Genomic DNA, 23,883 nt, shown 5'->3' with positions numbered 1-23,883 from the left:
ATTTCTGGGCTTCTACATATCTCCCTTTAGGATCCAGATAGGGTATTCTACTCAGGCACACTAGGCTTACCCCACCTCAACAAGGCTGGGTCATAAGATCTGCACTTGTCTCCACAGGTATCCTCACCACCACACAGAGGTAAAGTTGACCTTACTGCCTTGCAAGCACTGTGACAAAAGCTACACAATTATGACTTCTCCTTGAGCTTGTCTGAGACCATCCTATTCTCTGCCTTAGAGGAAGAGATGAGTGAAATTCCATCCCTGAGTTCAAAGGTTGCAGTCATCAGGTGTTGTCACAGGGAGTGGCAATGGTCTCAGGAAAGCCACCTTGCCTAAACTAGTCTTGAGGTCTGAGGTCTGTGGACCCTCAGCATCCACAGACACCATGGCTGCCTCTTCTATGATGGTTAACACTGATTACCAACTTGATAAGACTCCAGAATCACTTGAGAGACACACATCTCTGAGCGGTGTGTAAGGAGTTTTCTAGAGTGGGGTACCATTCCATAGGCTGGGGTCTCAGACTAAATAAGAAGGAAAAAGTAAGGGCTGGGGCGATGGCTCAGTGGGCAAAATGCTTTCCCAAGCATGAGGGCTAGAGTTCAGATGCCCAACACCTACACAGAAGCTGATTCAGCAGCCAGCCTGCAATCCTAGTTCCAGGGAGAAAGGGTCAGGGCATCCCCAGTGCAAGCTGGTTAGCTAGACTAGGCAGAATTGGTGAGCCCCACATCCAGCAAGAGACTCTGACTCCAGTGTCACAGACAAAGACACCTGACATCAACTCTGGCCTCCATGGTGCACACACACACACACACACACACACACACACAACACACACACACACACACACACACACACAGAGAGAGAGAGAGAGAGAGAGGGAGAGAGAGAGAGAGAGAGAGAGAGAGAGAGAGAGAGAGAGAGAGAGAGAACAACCTGAGAATCATCTTTTATTTCTTTTTGCTTCCTCACAGCAGGCAAAATGCAGCCAGCTGCCTCACCTTCCCAGCCATGATGGGCTGTATCCCCTGGACCCGTGATCCCAAACAAGCTCCTCCTCCTTTAAGATTTTCATCAGGTATCTGATCGCAGCAATGAGGAAAATAAATAATACACCTCCCTTCCTTCCCGGTAACAAGGGCTATTCTTTGTCGACCTTGGCCTTGGTCACATCTCCCTAAATTAGTCCTAAGCACCCATGGGCTAAGCCAGCCTCACTGGCTTCCTGCATTGGAGCTTCACTGAGAGCAAATGAACCCATGAGAGAAGAGGATGACTGTTTTTGAGGCATAATAGCCTCATCAGTTTAATCTGATTCCTTTCTCTTTAAGACCACTTCATGCTTCTGAGTGAGGTGACAGCAGAGGGATTGAGGGGTGGGTTGTGAAACACACACATGCACACAAATGTGCACTCACACACGCGCGCGCGCACACACACACACACACACACACACACACACACACACACACACACACACTGGAGGAGGGACCCAGCTGTAATTGTGGCAGCCGCTGAAGAGGCAGTATCTTTGCCTGAGAGTCTGTGGGGGTCTTGGATTTCTTGGAAGGATTTTGGGGATCAGGAATCCTGGGCTTTAGATCTGAACCTGGCAGGTAAATACCTGCCTAGTCTCAGCACTCCCAGCCACCTACCTTTTCCTCCAGCTCCTTCAGCTGGCGCCTCTGCAGCTCCAGCTTGCCCTCCATCTCCCGGATTTTCTGAAATACATCAAGACATGTGTCAGAAAAAGACTCCCAGGTCCCAAACCTGACCTTCGTCTTTTATGGTGGTCCAGCATAGAAGCCGTGAAGGATGGGCACAGGACAGCCAGTCCCCCAGAGGAACACTCTCTTCTGACTTAAAACAGGTGAATGGGTTTCACCTGCTTGTAAAGTCCATGAATTGTTCATGTCTAGTGTAGACTCATAGGATGAGAGTGAGCCAGAGCACCTAGGTTCCCAGCAGGACAACAAATGTCATGGTTGGGAGTGGCCTCAATCACTCATGTGTCCAGCATCCAGGAAGCTGGGCCTGGGGTGCAGGGAAGGAGAAGGGCAGAGAGGTAGAGATGGTGGAGCCATGCTATGCATCCATTAACACCCCTCAATGGGAATGCCATGGGGTGGGTGGAGGCTCTGCAGTGTAGGGAACACACTTCCCAACAAAGCTCTATGTAGCTTCTCCTTCCTCGGCTATCATCAGGGTTCTGGAACCTTCTTTCCTCTGCTCAGTATCTATCATGTGACCCTCAGAGATGCTGAGGTCCTCCAAGAAGTAACCAGTCAGGTTCCTAGGCTGATTCTCAAGCTCTTCGCCATCCCAAACCCAACATCAGAGAGATGCTGGACCAGCGTGGTCCCTGTGCATCAAGCTGCAGTAAAGGGAGTGTTGGGGGAAGGTGGGAGAAATGTCTGTTTTGTGTGTACATTTCAGCCAATGAAAAGAACAAGTGTGCCATCTATGCAACACCCAAGGGCTTCATGTTTCCTTAGCCACCAGGGAGGGAATGCTGGCCACTCAGTGACAGGTACCCGTGAGAAAAGATGCTGTGCCTACAGAACCTTGCCTACCAGCAGCTCTCCACCCAACTTCTGGGGTGTCTCATGCCCAGCAAGTGCCAGCAGGGGGCATCAGGGGCCCAGGGTATCCTAGAGGCACAAGATGGGGAAATGACACTGTGGGGGCCACCACCAGTACCTGCTGGGCCTGCTGCAACAGCTCCATCCGCTCACGTAGGATCTGGCTGTCGAACTCCCGGCTCTGACGAAGGAGCTGTCTGCGCACCTTCTCTACAGCTGCCTGGAGGTCCTCGCGCTGGCTGGCACTCAGTGCCTCGCTGGCTCTCCGCCCTGGCTCCTGCTGCAGTGCATTGTACAAGGTGGCCTCTAAGTCCTGGATTTTCTGCATGGCCCAAACCACAGACAGTTGAGGTTACAAAAAGGTAGACAATCATCACTATCAGGAGATGCTGATGAAGTTCACACTAGGAAGAGAGTGTCAGTATGCAGGGTCCAGGAGAGCAGCAAGTGTGTGCCTTGACCAGAGTGACCTCCCCATGCGGGCCCTTGTGAGACTCACTGCTCAGTGGTTCTCAATCTTCCTAATGCTGTGACCCTTTAATACAGTTCCTCATGCTGTGGTGACCCGTAACCATAAAGTTATTTTCATTGCTACTTCGTAACTATAATTTTGCTAATATATGAGTCATAATACATAATTTTGGAGATAGAGGTTTGTCAAAGGGGATGTGACCCACAGGTTGAGAACGTCTAGTTTAGGGTTTGCTAGGCACTTAATAGTTATCTTACCATGGTACCTAGGGGCAAAGGAGAAGACTGTCTCTCTCCTGCTTCCACAAAACCCTTCATCCCTTGCTAAGAAACATCACAACCATGTGATGGAACCTATGAGGCAGAGCAGCCCAGAGAAGGAAGGCTCTGCAAGCCCCACCCCTTACAACATTGTTCTGACTTCCTAGAAAGATCCTAGCCCTGCTGGGTCACGATGATTTAGCCACAGACATTATCACCTTCTCCCCAGGTCCTGGTCCTGAGAAAGCAGAAGGCAGGACAGCGGAATTCCATGTGGCCTCTGTCTAGACTTCACATGGAACAGGAGCTTATGTGATTTCTGGCTCACTCCTCTCCATTCAGCAACCAAGTTTCTGGGAGACCCACTGGTTGCCACCTTCCAGACTGGCCCTCACCTCCAAACCTGGATCCCAGTGTGGGCCTGGCCCATCTCACCCACTTCTCTCTCCACACCATGACAAAGGGTGATAGGCATGCTTCCAGTGCCTTCCCTTCCCCAGCCTGGATGCAGGAGGTGAATAGCTCACTGACTAGGCTCGAGGTGAATCTGGTACCTTGTGAGACTTGCCTGGGATCTCACAAGACTGAAATCCCTCTGGGTACATGCTGCCCACTCGAAGTTTAGTGCACTTTTTGGGGATGAATGTCAGTAACTTCTACAGGGACCAAGATCATTAAAGTAGGGATGTCTTCAAAGAGCCAGCATGCCCAAGGCCCTGAGCCTGTCTGCACACAGTCCTCAGAAGATGATAGGGCACCAGCTGTTCTGTGAGAGGTCCCAGTGAGCCACAGCACTTGGCAATGGCTGGCCTCCACCCCTCCTTTGGCACAGTGTGACCCAGAGAGTTCTTTAGGATCATCACCCTCAGCTTTCCACTTAATGTATCACCCCTTTAAGGTAACTAAGTCCTTGCAGTTTCCTTAGGATTGTCGTCCTTCAGAGATGTTAAACATACTTGGAAGGCAATGCTGGACAGTACAGATGTGTTCTTCATGGCTGATTACAAGGGCCAAAATTGGATGAAGTCGAGGAAAAATCAAAATAAAGAAATGGACAGATGATCAAGAGCACAGATGAGAGTGTTTCCACTCAGTCATTTCTCCATGCTGGTGTCAGCTACATCACATGATAAGATGCTGCTTGGTGGTGAGTGCTGACCATCTATTTGATTTGTGAAGAAGCACTAGACAATCAGGGAATCCCATGTCTGGGTGTCTGTGATAGCATTTCCAGAGAAGCAACCCTGAGGGTCTGACCTCATCAGTGGGTTCTTAATATGATAGCATTACTGACAGGTGGTGGCAGGGAGGAGGTGAGACCAGGCTGGAGGGAGTAAGTGACTAGGACTGGGTTCTTCCAGTTATATCTTGCCTTGGCCCTTTCCTTTTCTGCTTCCTGCCCCTATGATATGAACTATTATGTTTGACACCATTGAAACCACGAACCAAAGGAAACCCTGTTTTCAGTCTCTGTGATGTGAAAAGCCACTAACATAGCAGTGTCTTGTAAGATTCACTGTTGCTGGAGCTGCCTCCAAGTGAGGTAGACTAGCCTCTGTCTCCATGTTTCCTTATCCACTCTGCATGTCCTACTTAGAGTCTAGACAAAGGTTCATTTGAGCCCTGTAGAGAAGAACAGCTGCTTCCTGCACAGAGTGTCACTAACTTTCCCTTCATCATGGTGACATCTTGGAAATGTCTACAACCTCACTCAATACCCTCACCCACAAGTAAGAGCAGCTCTTAGTGCTGGGGACTTGGGGCTTTCGGTGTAATGTCATCTGAATCTGAAACTCAAACTCCAAAAAACGTCCCGACTCTTTTGAGAACCCACAGTATCTCATGGGACTTAAAACTCTCCCCATTTGCTCAGGCGCATCTGGCACAGCTGGCCACAGCTCACGGCCTCACCTCTCTGTTCTTTTAGGGTCATCTCCTTTTCCTACTTATGAGGAAATCTGCTTTTGGATTTTGTTTTGAGACAGGTCTGGTATTCACTGCATAGTGGAGGGTGATACTGAACTTCTGATCCTCCTGCCTCCACCTGTGTGTTAGGATTACAGACAGGCGGCATCATGCTTGGTTTCCACTGTACTGGGGATTGAACGGGCTTTACAAATGCTAGACAAGCACTCTACTAAGCTATATCACGAGCCCCTTTGGAATTTTAAGAATAAATAAACATTTATGAATCAAAATGTATATACAAAAACCTTTTCTCACTCAGCTCAAATGACTGCTAGATTAGTAAGCTAGTAGTCCAAGAAGAAGAAAAAAATTCAAGATCACCAACACTTTGTAAAAACCATAGCTCATCTGGAATACCCGACTGCTTGCTGGCCATTCTAGTCATGTGTGCAGAAGGCACAGCATTGTACCCTGAAGCCTGGTGTGCTGCCTGCAGGAAGCAGCCTCTAAGACTGAGAGGAGAAAGCCAAAGTGTCAAACCCACTTCTGGTCCTACCAGGTAGGCCTGGTCGAGGGCTTCCTTCCTGTAGTCCAGTTCCTGCTCCAGGTAGCCCTTCTGCCTGCTGAACAAGTCCTAGAAGAGAGGAGCACCATTATGAACCTGGCCAGAGCACGTCAGCAGCAGGGAGGCTCTGAGTCTACCCACCAGTGACTCAGGGCTGGGGGATGGGGAGGCCTTGACCACCCTGTGTGAACTCTCAGCACAGCCCTCGCTGCCCTGGGCTGCCCGACTGTCCTGAGAACCCTGATCAGGACTATCCTCACTCCAGCTCCCTCTCCTCTTGAGTATCTGGTAACAAGGAGGGGACCTCACATGCAGCCTGCTTCACAGCCCACATCCCAGGAGTCCCAAGTCCCTGTGCTGTGGCCTGGGGCCTCTGAAGATTGTCCTAACAGCTCTCAGGTACAGCACATCCCCTGCCTAGGTTGTGCCCCCCCCCACTTGCCTCCCATGGATCTCACTGTTAAAAACCCCCAAACACCCCCAAAGCCTCCTGGTTCCCTCTACACAAGTCTCATCTGAGCAGACTCTGTCCCATTCTACACCCATGAGGTCTTATGTCAGAAGTCACATTGCAGCCCCTGTATTTTATAGATGAGGAAACAAGGCCAAGGAGACCAGTGCCTTGTCCATGGTGCTATTGATGACAGAAGTGACTAGAAACCCAAATTCTGAGGCCTGTCCAGGGCTCTCCCGACACCATGTGCTACTTTGGTTCTGTGTGACAGCCCCCTCCTTTACTGAGCTCTCAAGTGAAGTTGGAATACAGACTGGTCTTAGGCCGTTTCAGAGCCAGGTCTTCTAGAATGGCTTCTTTCACCTCCCTGGGTTGAGGACAGTGTCTCCCCTAAGTAGGGCTGCTACATGGGCATAACACTCGTCATGGTCACAATACAGCCAGGTTTGCATTAAAGCAACCAAAACATAACCAAGGAAGACCAACTCCAGGTCCCCAAGCCATTCTGTAAAGACTCCAGCTATATGTGTGCCTGCCAAGTCCCTCAGACAAGCACCTGTGCGTCATGCTATGTCTCTAACCTTTTCAAGCTACACTCATGTGACTCAAGGGCCATGTGAGCCATGTGAGCTCAGGACTGGGCACAAGGCCAGAGATGTGTTAAGTTGAAAACTGGGTGAGTGGGAAAGGAAGTGGATGGTGATGTCTCCGAGGGGCTCACAAGGGCTGAAGAACTACAACAATGCTGAGCCTCCCACAAAGTCAAACACCTGAGTTCTCCATCCCGCCCTGACTCAGATGCTGGAATCTTTACCTTCTCCTTCTCCAGGTCCATCATCTTCTGAGTGAGGGCTGCCTCTGTTCCCTCTATCTGCTTCAGCCACTAGAAAACAGCAGGACAGGAGGATGTATGCAAGTGAGTGGGGGCACTGGGGGTCAGAGGGACTGGGCCTTGCAGCCTGTACAGGTATTTTCTCAGGATGATGGGTGATGCACATTCACAGAGCTGTGTGTACATGGCTGTGGCTGTGTGTGCACCATGAGAGCTGTGTCTAAGTGGGTTCTTGGGTGGACTGGAGCTAGAAGGCTGCATGTCATCCATGTGACCCCCACTGACCCTCTCATAACCATCCCAGGGGAAGGCAGAAACTCTGCTATTTTTCAGGTAAAGACATGAAGGCTGTTAAGTCTTTTGTCCAAAGTCACAGTCGTGGACTAGGGGTATACAACCCAGCTTGCAGGACTGGGAAACCACTCCCATGATACTTCCAAGGTGTGCTGTGAGAGCAGGATGCAGACAGGAGCTGGATACATGCATGTAGGGTGGAGATACAAGGGCATGAAAGTGGGTAAGAGCCAGGAGGACCCTCAGACATGCCAGTGACCACATGAGGCACATGCCTGATGGCTGCAATATATCCTGTCTTAGGTCTTGGCAGATGTTGGTACACAGTGTGTCCCTGTCACTAGGTGGACTTTGGGGATGAATGGGGATGTCAAATGTACCCAGGAGTATTCAGGTTTCACTGATTTGACACTGAATATGAATTACGACTTTGACCTTCTAGCTGTGATGCCCTGCAGTCTGGCCTGGTGACCCTGTGCCTCTTTCCAGACTGAGGTTTCCAATAGCTTCCCAGGACTCACTGATTTCCTCCTCCTCTGGCCACAGTTCTGAGGTCCAGCTTAACCACCCTGAACTATTGCTGCTCTAGAGCTCTGTCTCTGGCCTTCACTCTCTATCTCAGCCCTCGAGAGTCCCACCCAGTCCAGACACTCCATACTGTGTTTTATGCTCTTTTCCTGTTTTTCAGACCCACCACACTCTTCCTCCCTCTCCATGACCACCATCCAAATCAGAGCCCCAGCCGGTGCCTAGTCCATGTCTGACCCTACCAGGGTCCCCAAACCCTTTCCGTCTGCACACAGCCTTGTAGAGCTTTTCTCTTTCTGTTCAGAACCCACCACACATCCTCTACTCCTGACAACACAGGCAAAGTTAACACTGCCCCCCTGAGGATCATTATGGTCCCTCAATAAGCTCTGTTGCCCCCTCAGAACCTGTGCCTGGCCAGGCATAGTGGAATACACCTTTAATCCCAGCACTCAGAAGGCAGAGGCAGATAGCTATCTCTGATTTTGAGGCCAGCCTTGTCTACACAGTAAGGTCTAGGCCAGCCAGGACCTCATAGTGAGGTGCTGGCTCCCCACCCCCACCCACTGTCCCCTCACAAAAGCTACCTGCACCTTAGTTGTCTGAAAATGCACTTGGCTCCTCAGACAGAGTGACCCATCTTTCATCTCAGGACTTTTGTGTATGCTGCTCAGACATCAGTAGCTCTAACATCAGCATCAGTTCCAGGCCTTTGCCAAGCTAACATCTACCCAGCTCATCAGTCTCAAGCTGCCTCTACCCTCTCCTCCAGGAAGCCATACTGCTTCTCAAAGCCACAGGGCCATCTTGTCCTGGTGCTCACATGATGACCCTATCACTCATTTCGACTTCCACCTACCAGCCAAAGGTGGGAACTGGCAGAGCCAAGCACACAGTATGTGGTAAATAAACACCTGTGGAGTGAAGAGGGTCTGGCATGGGTATGGGTGGGAGGAGTTAGAGAGGTGTGAAAGCCATGATCAGAGATTCCTCCCACATCAAGGTCAACGTGGCCCTGAGCAGCCCCGTGGGGCCAGCAGCAGAGGGATGCCAAGCCAGCTCCTCCTCACACAGCTGTGTAGCTTCTTGTGAAACAGATAAACGATTCTGTTGAGTAATTTAGAACATTGTGCTTTTTAATAGCCTGATGTGAGCATGAAATAAATTTTGAAAGTGGGCTGTAGGGGTGCTTTCCTGTCTTGAACAACACACGGCGTTTTCAGGACCATGGACAGTAACTGGGTCCTGAGAGCTGGGTCCTGAGCAGCTGACTGAAGTTTCTGTCCCCTAACCTCACATGCCCTTGAGGAGAATGCTCCTATTCACTGTAGGCACTCCCACAAGGGAGAGATCTGATTGGACAGGAAGGAGGGGGCCTAACCACTGAGGTTGCTCCAGAATCTGGATGTCTTATGAGCATATACAATTCAAACAAAAAGTCATCTCTTTACATCCCATGCCAGGTTTCATCAGGGGCAGAGCCTAGGGCTCCTCTGCAGCTGGTGGCTACTCTCCCCTCTCGCTACATTGACTCCAGGACAACCCAGAAAGCTTCACTGTGGCTGAAGGCCTAGTGACCCGTGGATCACAAAGAGAGCATCACATAGTGGGTTTTTTGTTTGTGTGTTTCGGCTTGGTTTGATTTTGTTTTTCAAAGTGTTTATCATCTTCCTGAGCTATGTGCCTACTTCTCAAAGGGTTTTGAACCTGACAGAGAAGAGGCCTGTCTGACTGGGAGCCACAGATGAGCCACAGCCCCTTTACATCTTAAATTTGAACCTCTCTGTGGGCTCAAACTTGGGCCAAGGTGAAGCATGATGTAGCTGTTAGCCTTATGATCAGTTAATCTGATTGGAGCAAGTCTGATGACACTTGTCTGCAGCCCAGAACTTGAGCAAGCTCCTGATGGAACAGGAGAAAGACACACACAAAGGGCAGGAGGAGAGGAGCTGCTTAATGTGAGACCATCACAGGAACATAGAACCACCTGACAAGACCGGGATACACTTTGCCTACACACCAAGAAATGGCCTTAGTGCTGCTAAGAGAGAGCTGGGCATGGGCTCACTGGGAACTGAGTGACAGCTGTTGTTGTTTTCTGTTGTTTGTTTGTTTGTTTTTTTAAGTGAGGTGTGGTGTCTGAGGAGAGCTTCCTGGAGTCCCTAACCAAGTTCTCTGACATCCATACTAAAGGCACTGTTGTACAACTCATCCTCTCTGCAGTCACTTGTCTCTCCTTGCACTCGACTGTCCCTGCTTTAGCACTAACATGTCCACATCTCAGGGCACCTCCAAGTCCCAGGTAGGGAAGACTATACTGGTTACCCAGATACCCTGTCAGCATTCTCAGAGGTCTTATGGCCCAGTTCCCACCCAGTTCCAAACCGTATTCGTGAACATTTTCTCCAAGCAGGGAGAATATAAACAGCAGTACCCATTCTGGATTATTTAGTTCACAGGCAAATGTCTGAACCAGTGTCTTGGCAGAGACAAGTCTGAGCAGAACCTAGCTTAAAGCCAGTCTCCAGCCTGCTGCTTCTTCAATGCACTCAGAGTTCTGCCCACAGATACCATCCATAGACCCCCTGCTTTCTCGTGCTTTCATGAAGCATTGGGGGGGCTGGCAACCAGACAGCCAGTCTCATCCTCTAGTATTTAGGACACAAAGTGGAATGCCAGGTAGGCCAGTGTAGTGAGGTGATGGCAGCCAGTAGCAGATGGGTGTCAGCTAGCAGGAAGCTGGCAAAGGTGAGCAGAGTGCAAGCCAGAGTAGCTGATGCCAGACAGGCCCCATTTCCTCCTCTGTAAGAGAATGCAAGAAGTTGAGGTGCCCTAAGTTGCTAGGATACTGGACTGGGCATAGTTGCTGGGACAGGTGTGGGAAGAAGTGTCATGGAAACTGTGCTGCCTGAAGCCTGTTCCCAGTGAGGTCCCCACCTTCCACCGCGGCAGCCCTGCCATGGAGGACACTCCAGGGACTGGAAAACCAGTAATACTATTGTTACTATCCTAGTCTACTGTGAGCCAGCCACCCAAAGCCACAGACTGTTCCTACTCTGTCCATCAGATCCTGAGAACACGGAAGAGCAAATAGTGAAGCCAAGACGCAAACTAGGAGAGGCCACCCTGGTAGCAAGGGAGCTTGCAAATATGGCCTCTCCTCATTCTCCAGAGACTTGCTAGGTACTGAGCCCCAACAGGCTATGTGAATGAAGAACACACTGAGATGTGTATCCTTAGTTAGCACTTAGGTGACTCTCTATGGCCTGTTATGAAAGGCTAAAAACCCACAGTTGATTTTGCTGATGACAAGAATCATATACTGAATCTGCCTAGCTCTGTGGCAGAAAATTGCTCCTCGGGGATCACAAGCCAGCCAAAGGTGACTCACTGGCCCACCATCCACTGGAGAAAGCAAACTTGGCCAGGCAAAGAGCAGAAGCATTATTCTTCCCAACCACATGACCTTGGGCAAGGCACTATCATAGCATCTTATCTCAATGTTGTATGCCCTTTACATGGCTAGGGGTTGGGGCATGGATAAGCACCTAGGGGAGAAAACTGAATTTTAAGTGAAGACCATGGAAGGAATTCAATCAAGATCATTAAGACTTTATCATTCCGAAAGTGGTATTTCAGAGTCTAGCTTGTGTGAAAGAACCTACCGCATGCACACTAAAAAGCTGTGTGCATCTCAAATAACATAGTTAGTTACACTGTGGGAGGCAGGGTGTATTTAAAAAAAAAAAACAGCCAAAAATTAACATCTTTACTACACAAAGCATATACAGGAAGAACAGTTACAACAAATACTTATGGGATGGATGGATGGATGGATGGATGGATGGATGGATGGATGGATGGATGGATGGGAAAATGAATGAACAAACGCACAAAACTTCAAAAGAAATGCAGTCACACTTCACAAGGAAGAAGCAGAAGGCACGCTGGAACCTTTAAACACAATGATAACTACCACCTTCCCACAGTTTTGTTCCTAGTAAAAGCCATGTTGAGTGTGGAAATCAGCCATGTGCCAAAGCTTCAGGTTATGGATTCAGAAGCTAATTTGACCCTACAAAAAACCCTGACTAGTGGTCTTACTATCTGGCCTAAATTCCTATTCCAGAATTGTACCCTATAGGCGGGCTCTCCAGTGCACATAGACATGTGTTGTGAAGGTGTCCTCCAGGGCACAGTGGTAAATAGGAAGGGGTGGGCACTCTCTGGACACTGAATCACTAAGGGGTGATGAGGTTCTCACCGTTATTATTCCATCATAACTGTGATGGAATGACGGTGCCATTTGAATACATATTTGTGAGCTACTTTAAATGGCTTAGAAAGCAGGAGAGAAACACAGCAGGATAACTAAGCCAAAAAAGAATAGACATGGGAGAAACTAGGAGGAAACAAAGCAAGCATTATAGCTTGTTTCCTTTGAGGGGAGGGGCACTTCCTCCTGGGGTTTGAGGCTTTCTGCAGTGAGCATGTGTGGTGCTCCATCTTGAACACGCAAAGGCATGCATGTGTACATACATGCAGACGCAGACTGACCCACACACATGCTTCCAAATAAAGCAACACACCAATGTACAGTTTCTGATATGGGTGCTGGGTGCTGGGACAAGATGTGAGCACAAGGACACTGCCATGTCTACCTTTTCACACAGGGCAAGCACAGTTCCCGCTTGGATTACTGCAACCTGCTCTTCATTCCTCAAATTCTACAACACAAAAATGGGCAAGGGCATTGACACTGGGTTCCGAGTCTATGGCAAACAGCGTCAAGCCCCTCTGGGGTGCACCCCAACGATCAGCCCCCACTCAACAACAGGGGTCAGCCATCTGAGGCAAAGAACCCCAGTTCCTCTAGGTGGGGACAGTTCATAGAGTGGCACCAAAGTTTGGGGACATAGTGCTTCATTAAAGACAATCTTTATGGAAGATCACCTTTTGACTTTGGCAATCTTGAGTAGTGGGACCTTCTTTCTGTGTATCAATTAATCTTTAGGCTTATTGGTCCCCTGTTCATTCACAGATTGTAAGACTGTCCTCACTTCGGAGCCCCACTCTGACAAATACAGACCCAACCACCCACATGGGAACACGGCTATAAAAGCCTTCCATTGTACTTCTCAGATCTCTTAAATCAAAGAGATATTAGAAACAAAACAAAGTCACACAGAACACCCCGATCAAAACAAGAACATGAACCAGAAACCGATCGCTCATAGTTACCCCGTTATCGCCAAGGATATCTAAGTTCTTCATAAGTTCAGAGATATTCACACCCTGGAAAAGATTTCCAACGTTCATTCTCATGTGAGCCATAGACACAATCCACACCTATTCTAGAGCCATGGCTCACATGCCTCCTTCAGCTCTGATGCCACAGTGGGGGACCCAGCCTATGGCTCTGCTGAGGCAGGTGGGGAAGGCGTAGCAGCTATGGTTCATTTACTGAGATTCACTCTGGTACAACCCTGCTTTCTAGGCTCATGGGAATCTGAGGATTCTGCCTGTGGGGTCTAGTGGGGCTCCAGGCCTGTGGCCCACCAGAGTCACCATCAGCAAAACCCTTGTTATGGGCTGGGCATTGTGCAAAAAAGAGACAGCCAGTTGCTAGTTTGGGTTTGTAGTCTGCCTGTAAGTGGGCAGAAGTAAAGGGTGACACTTGGTGACCCTTTCAACTAGCTCTCTTGTCTTTCAACACAGCTGCATAAGGCTCTGTCCCTGACCTGAGGATACAATCCCTCTTTACCACCACACCAGGCACTCAGCCCGCCCCTGAATGGCAGGTCCATGTGGGCATATCCCAACCCCCAAGCATGCTACCTTTACTCCTTCCTGGTGACAGAACAGCTGGAGAGCGCTGCTGTTGTTCTCGGGGAAGGTGGTGATTTGGAGGTTAAAGGCTGGCGACCTCCGCTCTCTCTCCTGGGGAAAAGACGTGGTTTAAAGACAGAACTCGACTGTGCTATTCACCACTTGCCATTTTCCCAAGTTATCAGCAAAAACCAACATATTCCAGTTGGCTAAGGTAGAACTACACAGCACACATCTTGACCACACAGTCCTAGTATGGGACACGTGGTGTCTTCTTGTCTTTCCAGGTCTAATGGCCTCTTTGCACACTTCACTTCTCGCCTACTGCTGGGGAGAAACAGGTAATAGGGTCTCACAGGTCTGTCTGTTGCAATCCAAACCCCAGAAGTTACAAACATGAAGCTTGATCAAAACAATGTATCCAATTCAATAGAGATCAGAAGCCAGCCACCATGGTGGGTTATTCTAGGCTGGTACATCATTATCCCATCTGATGTTTAGGCTACCTCACAGAGCATATACCTGTGGAGGCTTGGGAAAGCTGAGTCTCCGGTCCCCTGCTATTGAGAGGCAGAGCTGGGCCTGCTTCTGACCTTTTTTGCATCCCACAATGGGCGACTCAGCTCCCAGACTTTTTTCATTTTGTTTTGTTTCTTTGATTCACACAAACAAGATTCATGCTCACTCTCCAGCCCCCTGCCTCAGACTTATGATCAGATGTCCCAGAAGAGACATTCATCAGCCATACACTGTGTGAGCACTTTGTAAAAGACCTAAGGGAACCTCATTGCTTAGAGGGATTACAGCATGTTGGCAGAATGGTACCCTGGTGTCCAGCACATGTTCTACATGGAGCTGGCTTTAAGTGGTTGACACTGGCAGATGAGCCATGACAAGTTAGCACAGAAAACCTCAAATTTTGCCTCAAATGAAGCTATTGTGGAGTGGGGAGGAGCTGAAATTAAGTAATAAGAATTTACAGACCTAGGACACCTTCATAATCCAACCAAGAGAAGCAATGGAGATAGGTGTGAACCTAGAAAAAGCATGCCTTAACACACTGCTCCTGTGTGAGTGAGGCTTGAGGGAGGGGCAGGAGCTGCTCAATGAGTTTCCAGGAAGGCTCCAGCTGGCTCGCCTCACTTTGCACCGCTCTATGAGCTGAGAAAGTTACAACCCCATTTACATCCCCACACACCTGCCACCAGAGTTGCTTATTCTGTAGGCTTTTCATAGAAAAGGGGGGGTCAGGACAGCCCATATTTTGTATGAACAAGTCATAAAACTGCTTCCTAGTGGTTCTGAAGGCTGTTGGAAAGATCTAGGAAAGCATGTGGTATCTGGAATTCTCAGGGGAAAGGGTCACAGCGAAGGACTTGCGGAAGGAATTCTCACAGTGGTGGGGTACTAAGCATGGCCTCATAACTTCCAATTTCTGCTGAACAAAAAAGACTAGAGCCGAGGGACACAGTAATACTGAAAGGTGAAAACTCCCCTCAGCCCATACTTGCCAGCTGGACAAGGCTTGGGGTCACAGACAGAGCTTCCACCAAAAAGGAGGGAAAACAAAACCAGAGAAGCCACAGACAAGTGAGGGCACCCACGTGGATGGAGAGGAGTCACACATGCAAAGGTGTCAGCTGAAGAAGCAGTGCAGTGTCACAAGTGGAGGCGCGTCACAGATGGAAAGATGTTTAAGATGCTGGTGACTTTCAAACAGAAACAGAGGGGGAGGATGGAGGGCCAGGAGAGCCAAGCAATACTGTAACACATGATGCAGGATTTCAGCTGGAAACAGCAAATTCCTCAGTGTTCCCTCAGAGTCCTACTCACTGCCCTGTGGAGTTCCCAGAGGAACAAGGTTTCTATAAGTGCAGTGTCTGGGAGTTTGCAGTTGCAATTTGAATCACAAATAATTTTAGTTCAAATGGCTGCAGAGCCCAGGTCTGTATTTACTGCCAGAAGGGTTTGAGTGAAGTAGTGGGTTAACACCTGTGTAAATACATCCTCCTGCCTGCCTCCACTTACCTTTGTTCGCTTTGGCAGGCAGAAAATGGACCCACACTGCTATTAAACACAGCAGGGATCAAGAGGCGGCTGGGTCAGACCCTGCTATCGCAGGAGAGACCTGCTGCATGCAAGATCAAAGGTGTGTTCTCCATTGCAACAGTGCTGCTGTCTGGGGCTGCAGAAGGCACACCCAGTGACTGTGCATGCAGGAAAGTAGTTATGGAAATGAAACACAAATAAAAAAGGCAAAATATTGCAAAAACAACTTATTTTATTAAGTGCAAAACAAGCGGTAGGCAATAAATAGATTGCTCTGGTACAGGTCCACAGACGTCGCCAGCATCCTCCCCGGGACACATTAAGGCAGTGAAGTTATCCCGAACATACAGATTTTTAAAAAGAAGAAGAAAAGAACGGAGGAAGGAAGGAGAGAAACGTTAACACGTCCCTTCACGCATGCTTGGAAATGGCAGGGAGCTTTACATAAATTTCAGTTTGGGCTCAAAGAGAATGTCTGCTCCGTTTGGGAGCTTACAACAGAGAGAGTCTCTTACTTCGAGTTCTAGCACTCTGAATTCTAACAGCTCGTTCTGGTCCTTGGCGTCTTGCATTTCACTCTTTAGTTGGTTCTCCTCCATCTCCAGCCTGTAAATCTGGGGCAAAGACACCTTTACATGAATGGCCTTCGTGGTTGCCCCATGTCCCAGGGATCCCCTACTAGGAGCAAATTTTAGTGGGTAGCCTGAGAAAAATGGAGAACCAGCCACCAAGGGAAGAGACAGGGCTGGCCGCAAGTCCATTTTCTGGTGAGCCTGGGATGAGGGAGAAATGCTGGGCTGGCTTCACCACCTTAGCACCAAGCCTGGACCAGGGCACTAAAAGTTCTTTGTATTGTTGCTGAACAAATGAGTGATAGGGAACCGAGGCTTGGTGCTATCAAATCCCTCCCTGGGGTCAATGTGAGGGAAGCAAGAGTGCAATGTGGGTGTTTCAGTGCCCAGAGCCCTCCAGGCAACTTTCAAGCCAGGCCACGGCATCAGCTGTAGTCAGTGTTATGGCAGGTGCCGTGGGGGCTTTAGGTCTCTGAATCCCTACAAAGTTCTTAGGAGAACTCTGATACTCTGAGAGCACAGACTATAGCCTGGGAAAAGCTTCCAGTGCCCAAGACCAGCAGCCAGAGGGATGTAGATCACATCTGCCCTGACCCTCAGTTTCCACCCAAGGAAGGTAACAGTGGTGTCTATAGCCAAGCACCAGTGAGGAGACACCAAGACAATATGTATTCTCCATCTTCCCATCAGATGACCAAAGAAGGGCTCTCTTGTGGGTGGTCTCAACATCAGGAGACACTGGGAAACACTTTTTCCTGTGTGGCTTGTGGAACTGAGGCCAGTACCACTAAAGGCTCCCTGACAAACAGGGCCCACTAAGCAACCAAGTTCAATCACACCTCAATGTCTGAAGGAGCACAAGCCAGGGAAGGCCACACAGCAGAGCTGGGCCAGACCCAGGGTGCCTTTGAGCTAAATGGGCCTGGCTAGCTTAGGCCTGGGCTTTCAGGATGCTGAAGACCCAGGGTCCACCCTAAGTTGTCTTCTGTTGGTATGGAGTGTACCGAGGGGTGAGTCTACTGATCACACAGATAAAATATACTGGGTGTTGGAGACAGGGAATAGGAATGACTGCAATAGATAGGGGGTGGGGAGGGGGGAGGCTCAAACCACTCTAAAGGGCACCAGGATCATAGTGGCACAACTTGGTACCGACTTTAACAATAACTGCACTGACCCAACCAAGCAAGAAAAGCTAATCTCAATGCCAAAGCACATTCAAACAGACTCCCTTGGGGCTTCAGGGAGGCCTATGGTGAGAGGACAAGGAATGCAGGCTTCCAAATCAAGAGCTGACCCAGCTGAGGGGGCCCGAGGGCCTGCCATGGACTGTGTCTACCTCAGGTGCTTCCAAGAGGAACAGGACTACTCTGGATCCCAAATCACAGTAGAGGGAGCCGGGAAGCCTGATGCAGGTGTGACAGACAGCCTTTCCTGTTTCTGGAGACACTCTAAAGGTCCTAAGACCTGTCCCAGAGGACAGACCCTGAGTCTGGCCCTGACTGCAGTGGGGAAAGCCCCTCTCCTATGAGAACCACAGAGTCATGGGACTCTGGTATGGTGGTATACTGAGAGTTCAGGGCAGGTTGGTGGCCTCTGTGGTTCAGTTCATTATGAGGCCTGAGGCTCTGACCCAAACATACCTTCTCCAGCAGATCCTGGTTTGTCCTCATGAGTACCTGTTTCTCCTCTACCCATGCAGAGTCCTGCAGGAAATATAGGGGGTTTATTCATTGGTCTCAGTGATGCTGGGCCACCAATCCCCAAGGAAAAAAAGGTCACAGACATAGACAGAAGCTTTGTGGCTTCATTGTCCCTCTAAACCTTTACTCCCAGGCAAAAGCAACAGCATGTTTGTGAGGAGTCCTTCTTCCCTAGCTCTTTCCCCATAGGCTCTAGGTCCCCTGAACTCTTAGAGGACACTGCCCCATGGTGTTTTTCCACTACCCCACTGGTGCTTTGCTCAATTCCACTCACATGCAGTCTGTTAGAACACAGCACAGCCTGTTTGGGCCCTGACACCATGGCATTCTCAGTGCTAGGCCAGAGCCCAAACACTGGCTGACCCTCATCAGCACCAGGTTGTAGGAGGAAGAGTCCAGGAGGAAAGGGAGCCTTCACCAGCCCCTCATTCTGACTCTGCTCAGCCACTGATTGGGCCAAGGTCTGTCCCCTCTACTCTGCCTCCCTATCCCCACCCCACAGGGGCCAGGCCAGCCTCACTCAGAGCTGGAATTCCACAATGTTCACAAACCAATGGTGACCTAGGATCTGACCAGCAGGTGTGAAAATCCTGAAGACATTAGAGTCACCTCCTGGGGACCTTTTACCTAACACCCTACTAACACCCTACAGATTTGCACATATGTTCCTGTGGCTGTGAGTCCTGAGAGGACAGTGCTGTGTCTACATTCCTCTCTGTGGCAGTCTGCTCATATGGATGGCTGCAACCTTTGCCCCATACTGGTGTATACAACTTTGCAGTTTCTCTCATCCTCCAAAGGGATGGAGTTTGTTACTCCAACCTTTACACCAGACTACCAGATAAAGAAGCAAGACTCAAGGAGGGGTAAACAGACTACAAATGGCAAGTGACCCACCTGACCCCTGAATCCCAGGAGAGACCAACAGAACAACCATTTGCAGAACCCAGTCCAGAGCACCAATCCACGGATCTCAGAGAAAATCAAACCAGCTATTTTAATCAGGTAAGTTTTGGGGTGGTTTGTTACACACCAATAGCTAACTGATGAATTAGCAGAGCCTGGTACAGGGGCAAGGGCTCTAGTAAACACTTGCTGAATGAATCACAATTTGTTTTGTACTAAACCGGCCCCTTCCTTCTACACGCACACACACACACACACACACACACAATCTAGCATGGGTGGCAACATCAGACACAGATGTCCTAAACTGGCCCCTTCTTTTTACACACACACACACACACACACAGAGAGGGGGAGGATGAGGGAGGGAGGGAGGAAGGAAGGGAGGGAGGGAGGGAGCGAGGGAGAGGAGAGGAGAGTATCTAGCATGGGAGGTGACATCAGACACAGCCCATGATCCAGCAATTTACAAACACATGAGCTCAGCATAGAAGAGGGAAGCTGAGGCCATGGAAAGTTAGAATGGGAGCTTGGGAGAGCCTCATCATCTCCGATTGGCTCTCTGCTAGCCCACTCCTGGGTCTCCCACCCTCTCATTTTGTAGGTGAGGGAACTGAGGCTCAGATGCTATACAATGTGTCTAAAGTCACACAAGCAAGGGGCAGAACCAGTGCTCAACTCCAGGCTGCATTCTCTGTGCCTTTCCTGCCTACAGGGTGCCAGCAAGGCTGCGACTCCCAGCACCCACACCTGGGGGTTGGGTGGCCACACTCTTCTCACTTGGTCCTTTCATGAAGGTCAGTGCAGTAGCTTCTGGGGAGCATATATAGACAGACTGAGTTCACTGGCACTTGCAGTTCTCAGCCCTCCCCACAACATCCCCACTGGGGTTGGGTTGGTCAGAGTGGGCATACAGCCAGCAGTAGCCCCAGCCTCAGAACTTCTTCCAATACCTTTCCTTCTCACTAGCCTCCCCCACTCTCACTGACTCCCCCTCAACCCTAGACTCTCCCCTTAGGCCTCTCCACACCTACTTAGATCCTGACTGAGGTAGGAGCAAAGACCCTATAGACACCCGTGCCTGTGCACATGCCTCAGCATTTCATAGGCCAGTGGAGCCATGTGACTGCTTTGGGCCAGTAAACTATGCTGAGGCAGTGACAGTCACCCCAACCTGTTAATAGGACATGAGTTCTAAGTAGAGCTTTTCCAAGATGGTGCCTCCAGCCCTGGGTCCCCAGGGAACCCTGTAAAGTAATGACTTTCTGCCCACAACAGACAGCAGCAAGAAAGGCCTAGGGGCCGCCTCCCTGTCCTGCTGTCCACTAGGCCTAGCCTAATCAAATTAGAGAGGGCGTCCACAAAAGTGACCAATCTATGCTCTCCTGTGGCACAGTTACAGCCTGAGCCTGTTGCTATGGGCCTTGCCAAGTGGTCCATATCACTTCAATTATACATAGGCGATCAAAATCTTGACAGAAAACAGCAGCTTTTCTTTGGGATCCAGTCAAAAGAGCTCCTGGCCATGTCTCAGCTCTATGAGTTACCTTCTGTCCCCATGCATTTGGCAAATAAAGAAAAACCAGGCAGGCTTGCATGGCATCCTATGACTGTGGAAATACGGTCTCTCCTTGGGTCACAGCAATTCTTCCGCAGAACCTCTCCCTACCTTCAGCACACCAAAGATGTCATCAGACCCCAAGGACAACATGGGGACAGAATCATCAGGGGCATGGAGTGCATGGCCTTCCTGCTTACCTGTCCCTTCTCAACAAGCAGCTTCTCCAAGTCCTCAATTTTGGCCTGGCACCTCAGCAGGTCAGCCTGAAGCTGCTCTCGAGTCTGGAAGGAAAAAGACCAGGAAGTGAGCAAGTCACTTACAGAGGTGACACACAGAGGTAAAGAGTCCAGGCTGCCAACCAGACAGGGCCTGGACACCACGTGACTTTAGGGTTAGGAGGGTCCTGTTGCACATGAGCTCACATCATGCCTGCTTGAGGGCTGTGAAATCCATCTACAGCTGCATCGTCAAGCGAGAACTAAGGGGTCACAGGAGGTGATAGCTCTAACTCCCCCAGTTCTAGACAATCAAGGGGCAGCTTGGAGGATGAGCCACCCTCTTCCAGTATAAGCTCGACAAAACTGGAAGCTGCAGGGTCCCAAGGCCAGCTCTGACAAGGTCATTGTTTGCTCATTCAGCAGGCATCCAGCTGCTGACAGTTGTTCTGCTTGCTTGGTGGCCTTGTGGGGTTCTCTGTCACCTACAGCAAAGACTGGAGCCTAACACCTCATGGACCAGGCAAGTCATATACACAAAGGAAGTCATTCATCAGTTGACCCCACAGCAAGAAGAATCAGCAGACACTGTGGGCAAGTGCAGACAAAGCCTGGGAGGCACAGCCATGAGCTGCCACAGGGAAGGAGAAGACCCAGATGTGACCTCCTTTCCAGAATCCAAGCTAGGTATATTGTCACAGCCCTACAACCCTTGCCCTCAGGAAGTGTATCAGAAATTCAAGGCCATCTGGAGAATCAGGAATCTACTTCTTTTTCTGTTCTTTTCTTTTTAAAATTTGAAACTAGGTCTCACTCTATAGCCCAGGCTAGCCTAGAACTCACTATGTAGCCCCAGCTGGCCTCCAAGTAATAGCAATACTCCTGTTTTAGCATCCAAGCGCCAAAATTACAGGTGTATGCCACCACACCCAACATGTATTATGAAATCTCCACTAACTTGGCTAGTGGATGATGTTAAAAGACAAAGAAATTGAGCACGCATAAAGCCTAGAAGTTCACCTGTTGTGTCCCAAGAAAGAAAAACTGCTCTTTCATGTGGCAGAAGTAGCCACATTTCCCAGGGATCTTGTTTCCTGCATGCCTGTTCCCCTTCCTGCCACCCAGATTTGCTACCACCCTGAGCCCTGAGTGCCAGCTTTCTGGAGACGGTGGCTGTTGCCTTCACCTGCCATATTCCTGAGATCTGCAAACCACAGTGTTATATGTGCTCTCAGATACCCAAGCCCTCTCTGCATGGGGCTCCCAAGGCTTTTCCAGAGCATTCTTGAACCATGGTGGCATGGTCCCAGCTCCCAGTTCTGTTGGGGACCATCTGGGCATCTTCAGTCAACTTGATGCCTTCCTGAGGCTCAATTTCCTTCTTCAGGACATGGGACAGATTCATCCTGACTCAGAACTATGGGTATAAGATGGGAGACACAGGACAGCACTAGCCCCAAGTGTGTGCTCCCTGGTGTCTCCAGAACCCCATGAAGACATACAAATATTGTTGTGTGACTCCAAAGTTAGAGAAGGGTCAGTGGGAGGAAGTTCCCAGAAAAGTTCAGCTCAGCACCCTAGATGTATCTCCTAAACTGAGGTCACCTGCAGTGCCTATCCCTGGGGTGCTCCAATAACCCCTGAAAGTGTTCCTTGACCTTGGTTCTGCAGGGAGAAAGAAAGGACTGAAGCCTGAAAGGCTAAGTCTATAACTTCCTCACTCCCTAAAATTCCATTCTATTTTATATTATTGTGTGTGTGGAGAAAGAATCAGTTCTCTCTTTCTATCGTGTGGGTTCAGAGCCTGAGATCACCAGACTCAGCAGCAAGCCCCTTTACTGTTTAGCCATGTATCTACCCCGACCCCTTCAATTCTGTAAGTGTTCTCTCTTGCAAACAGAAGCCAGATGAGGAGTGAAGGTGTAGTGTCACCTCCATCAGATCAAGATTCCAGGTCCCCTCCCAGTCTCTATGCTTCCTCCCATTAACAAAGAGACACACTTACCCGGGCCTCCCTCTCAGCATCCAGTGTCCCCCCCACTTGCTCCTGAAGCAGGGCATAAGCCCTCTGCAGGGCCTGATACTCCCTGGTCAGCTGGCAGAATCTCAGGTCAGCTTCTTCTCTGGTTGTGGTCTTAAGGAAACAACAACAAAAAAACAAACAAACAAAAGAAAACCAGACAAAAACCAGTCAACTCATGACTTGGTGTGACTTCAAGAGACAGAATCAAGACAGTAGTTAAGTGCTCACATCTCTCCCCATTGTCTACAAATGCCCAGTGAGCTGGTCATGCCAGGGAGTAATCAGGCCCCAGAGTGAAGGCTACTGAGAGAAAATGCCTTCTCCACTTCAGCACCCGACCCTGAGCACTCACAGGCCTCCTGGGAGCCATCCTGACTCCACAGTCAAGGTTCACATTGAGAAGGGTGTCCCTCTGGCCACATGTCTTTCTGAGAGTTTCTGTTCTGGAGACAGACACCTGCATGTGACAGTCCAAATGCAGTGGAGCACTTGTGTGTGAAGCCCTCTGTGGTCACAAGAGGATGATGCAGGGTGACTGATGTAGCAAGTCACTGTTGCAGCTATCATGGCAGCTTGTAAAAACCAGACAAGCTGGAGCAAAACCTTGGCAAGACACCCAGGCAGGACATGGCACCCATGGCATTTCCAACATGGGTAGGCCCCTCTAGAAGCAACTAAATTTGAGGATGACTGGGAGGAAGGTGCATCTTCCTGAGGTTCCTGATGTCATGCAAAAAGGAACTCCACAAAAACAGCCAACAGGAGTTTGAACGGACCCTAAAGCCATTCAACTATGGGTCTGTGAGAGGTGGCTGCCCAAAGAGCTGGGACAAGGAGATGCAGGGTGGGCAATGTCTAGACTCATTCAGGAAGCTGCAGGGAGCCTTCCCATAGGGCACATGTGACACCAGAAAGCTCCGCCAGCACCTGCCACAACCAGATGGCATCACCATGGGGCCAGCGCATACCCTTCCCACCAGGGCTCAGGAGACAGCCACTGAAGGGTGCAGGGAGGACAGGCAGAGTAAACCTGATGTGGGATACAGCACCAGACAAAGTCTGTACTGAATAATGCATGGAATTTAGCAAAGTCACCACATGTGACCACTTCTGCTACCTATGTG

The 23,883-nt window shown here is 49.7% G+C and overlaps 1 protein-coding gene across 5 annotated transcripts in view; it reads right to left on the bottom strand.

Annotated features, from left to right (window-relative positions):
• The window catches only part of Jakmip1 (janus kinase and microtubule interacting protein 1), a 57,507-nt gene that overhangs the window by 2,296 nt on the left and 31,328 nt on the right, over positions 1-23,883 (bottom strand). For 2 of the 5 annotated variants that reach the window (XM_035452927.1, XM_035452928.1), the window contains exons 9-19: positions 22,742-22,870; positions 20,719-20,802; positions 17,995-18,057; positions 16,295-16,393; positions 13,740-13,841; positions 13,143-13,196; positions 12,563-12,628; positions 7,062-7,130; positions 5,785-5,862; positions 2,707-2,910; positions 1,662-1,727 (exon numbers count right to left, since the gene is read on the bottom strand). In XM_035452927.1, coding sequence (XP_035308818.1) covers positions 1,662-1,727; positions 2,707-2,910; positions 5,785-5,862; positions 7,062-7,130; positions 12,563-12,628; positions 13,143-13,196; positions 13,740-13,841; positions 16,295-16,393; positions 17,995-18,057; positions 20,719-20,802; positions 22,742-22,870 — 1,014 coding nt within the window. Of the gene's footprint in view, positions 1-1,661; positions 1,728-2,706; positions 2,911-5,772; positions 5,863-7,061; positions 7,131-12,562; positions 12,629-13,142; positions 13,197-13,739; positions 13,842-16,219; positions 16,394-17,994; positions 18,058-20,718; positions 20,803-22,741; positions 22,871-23,883 lie in introns of those variants that run through there. The other 3 variants (XM_035452926.1, XM_035452929.1, XM_035452930.1) reach the window with 3 other exon arrangements.

This window comes from Cricetulus griseus, assembly GCF_003668045.3.
Source record: "Cricetulus griseus strain 17A/GY chromosome 1 unlocalized genomic scaffold, alternate assembly CriGri-PICRH-1.0 chr1_1, whole genome shotgun sequence".
In the NCBI taxonomy this organism is placed as follows: Eukaryota; Metazoa; Chordata; class Mammalia; order Rodentia; family Cricetidae; genus Cricetulus; species Cricetulus griseus.
This window is presented reverse-complemented; position numbering and strand designations above follow the sequence as displayed.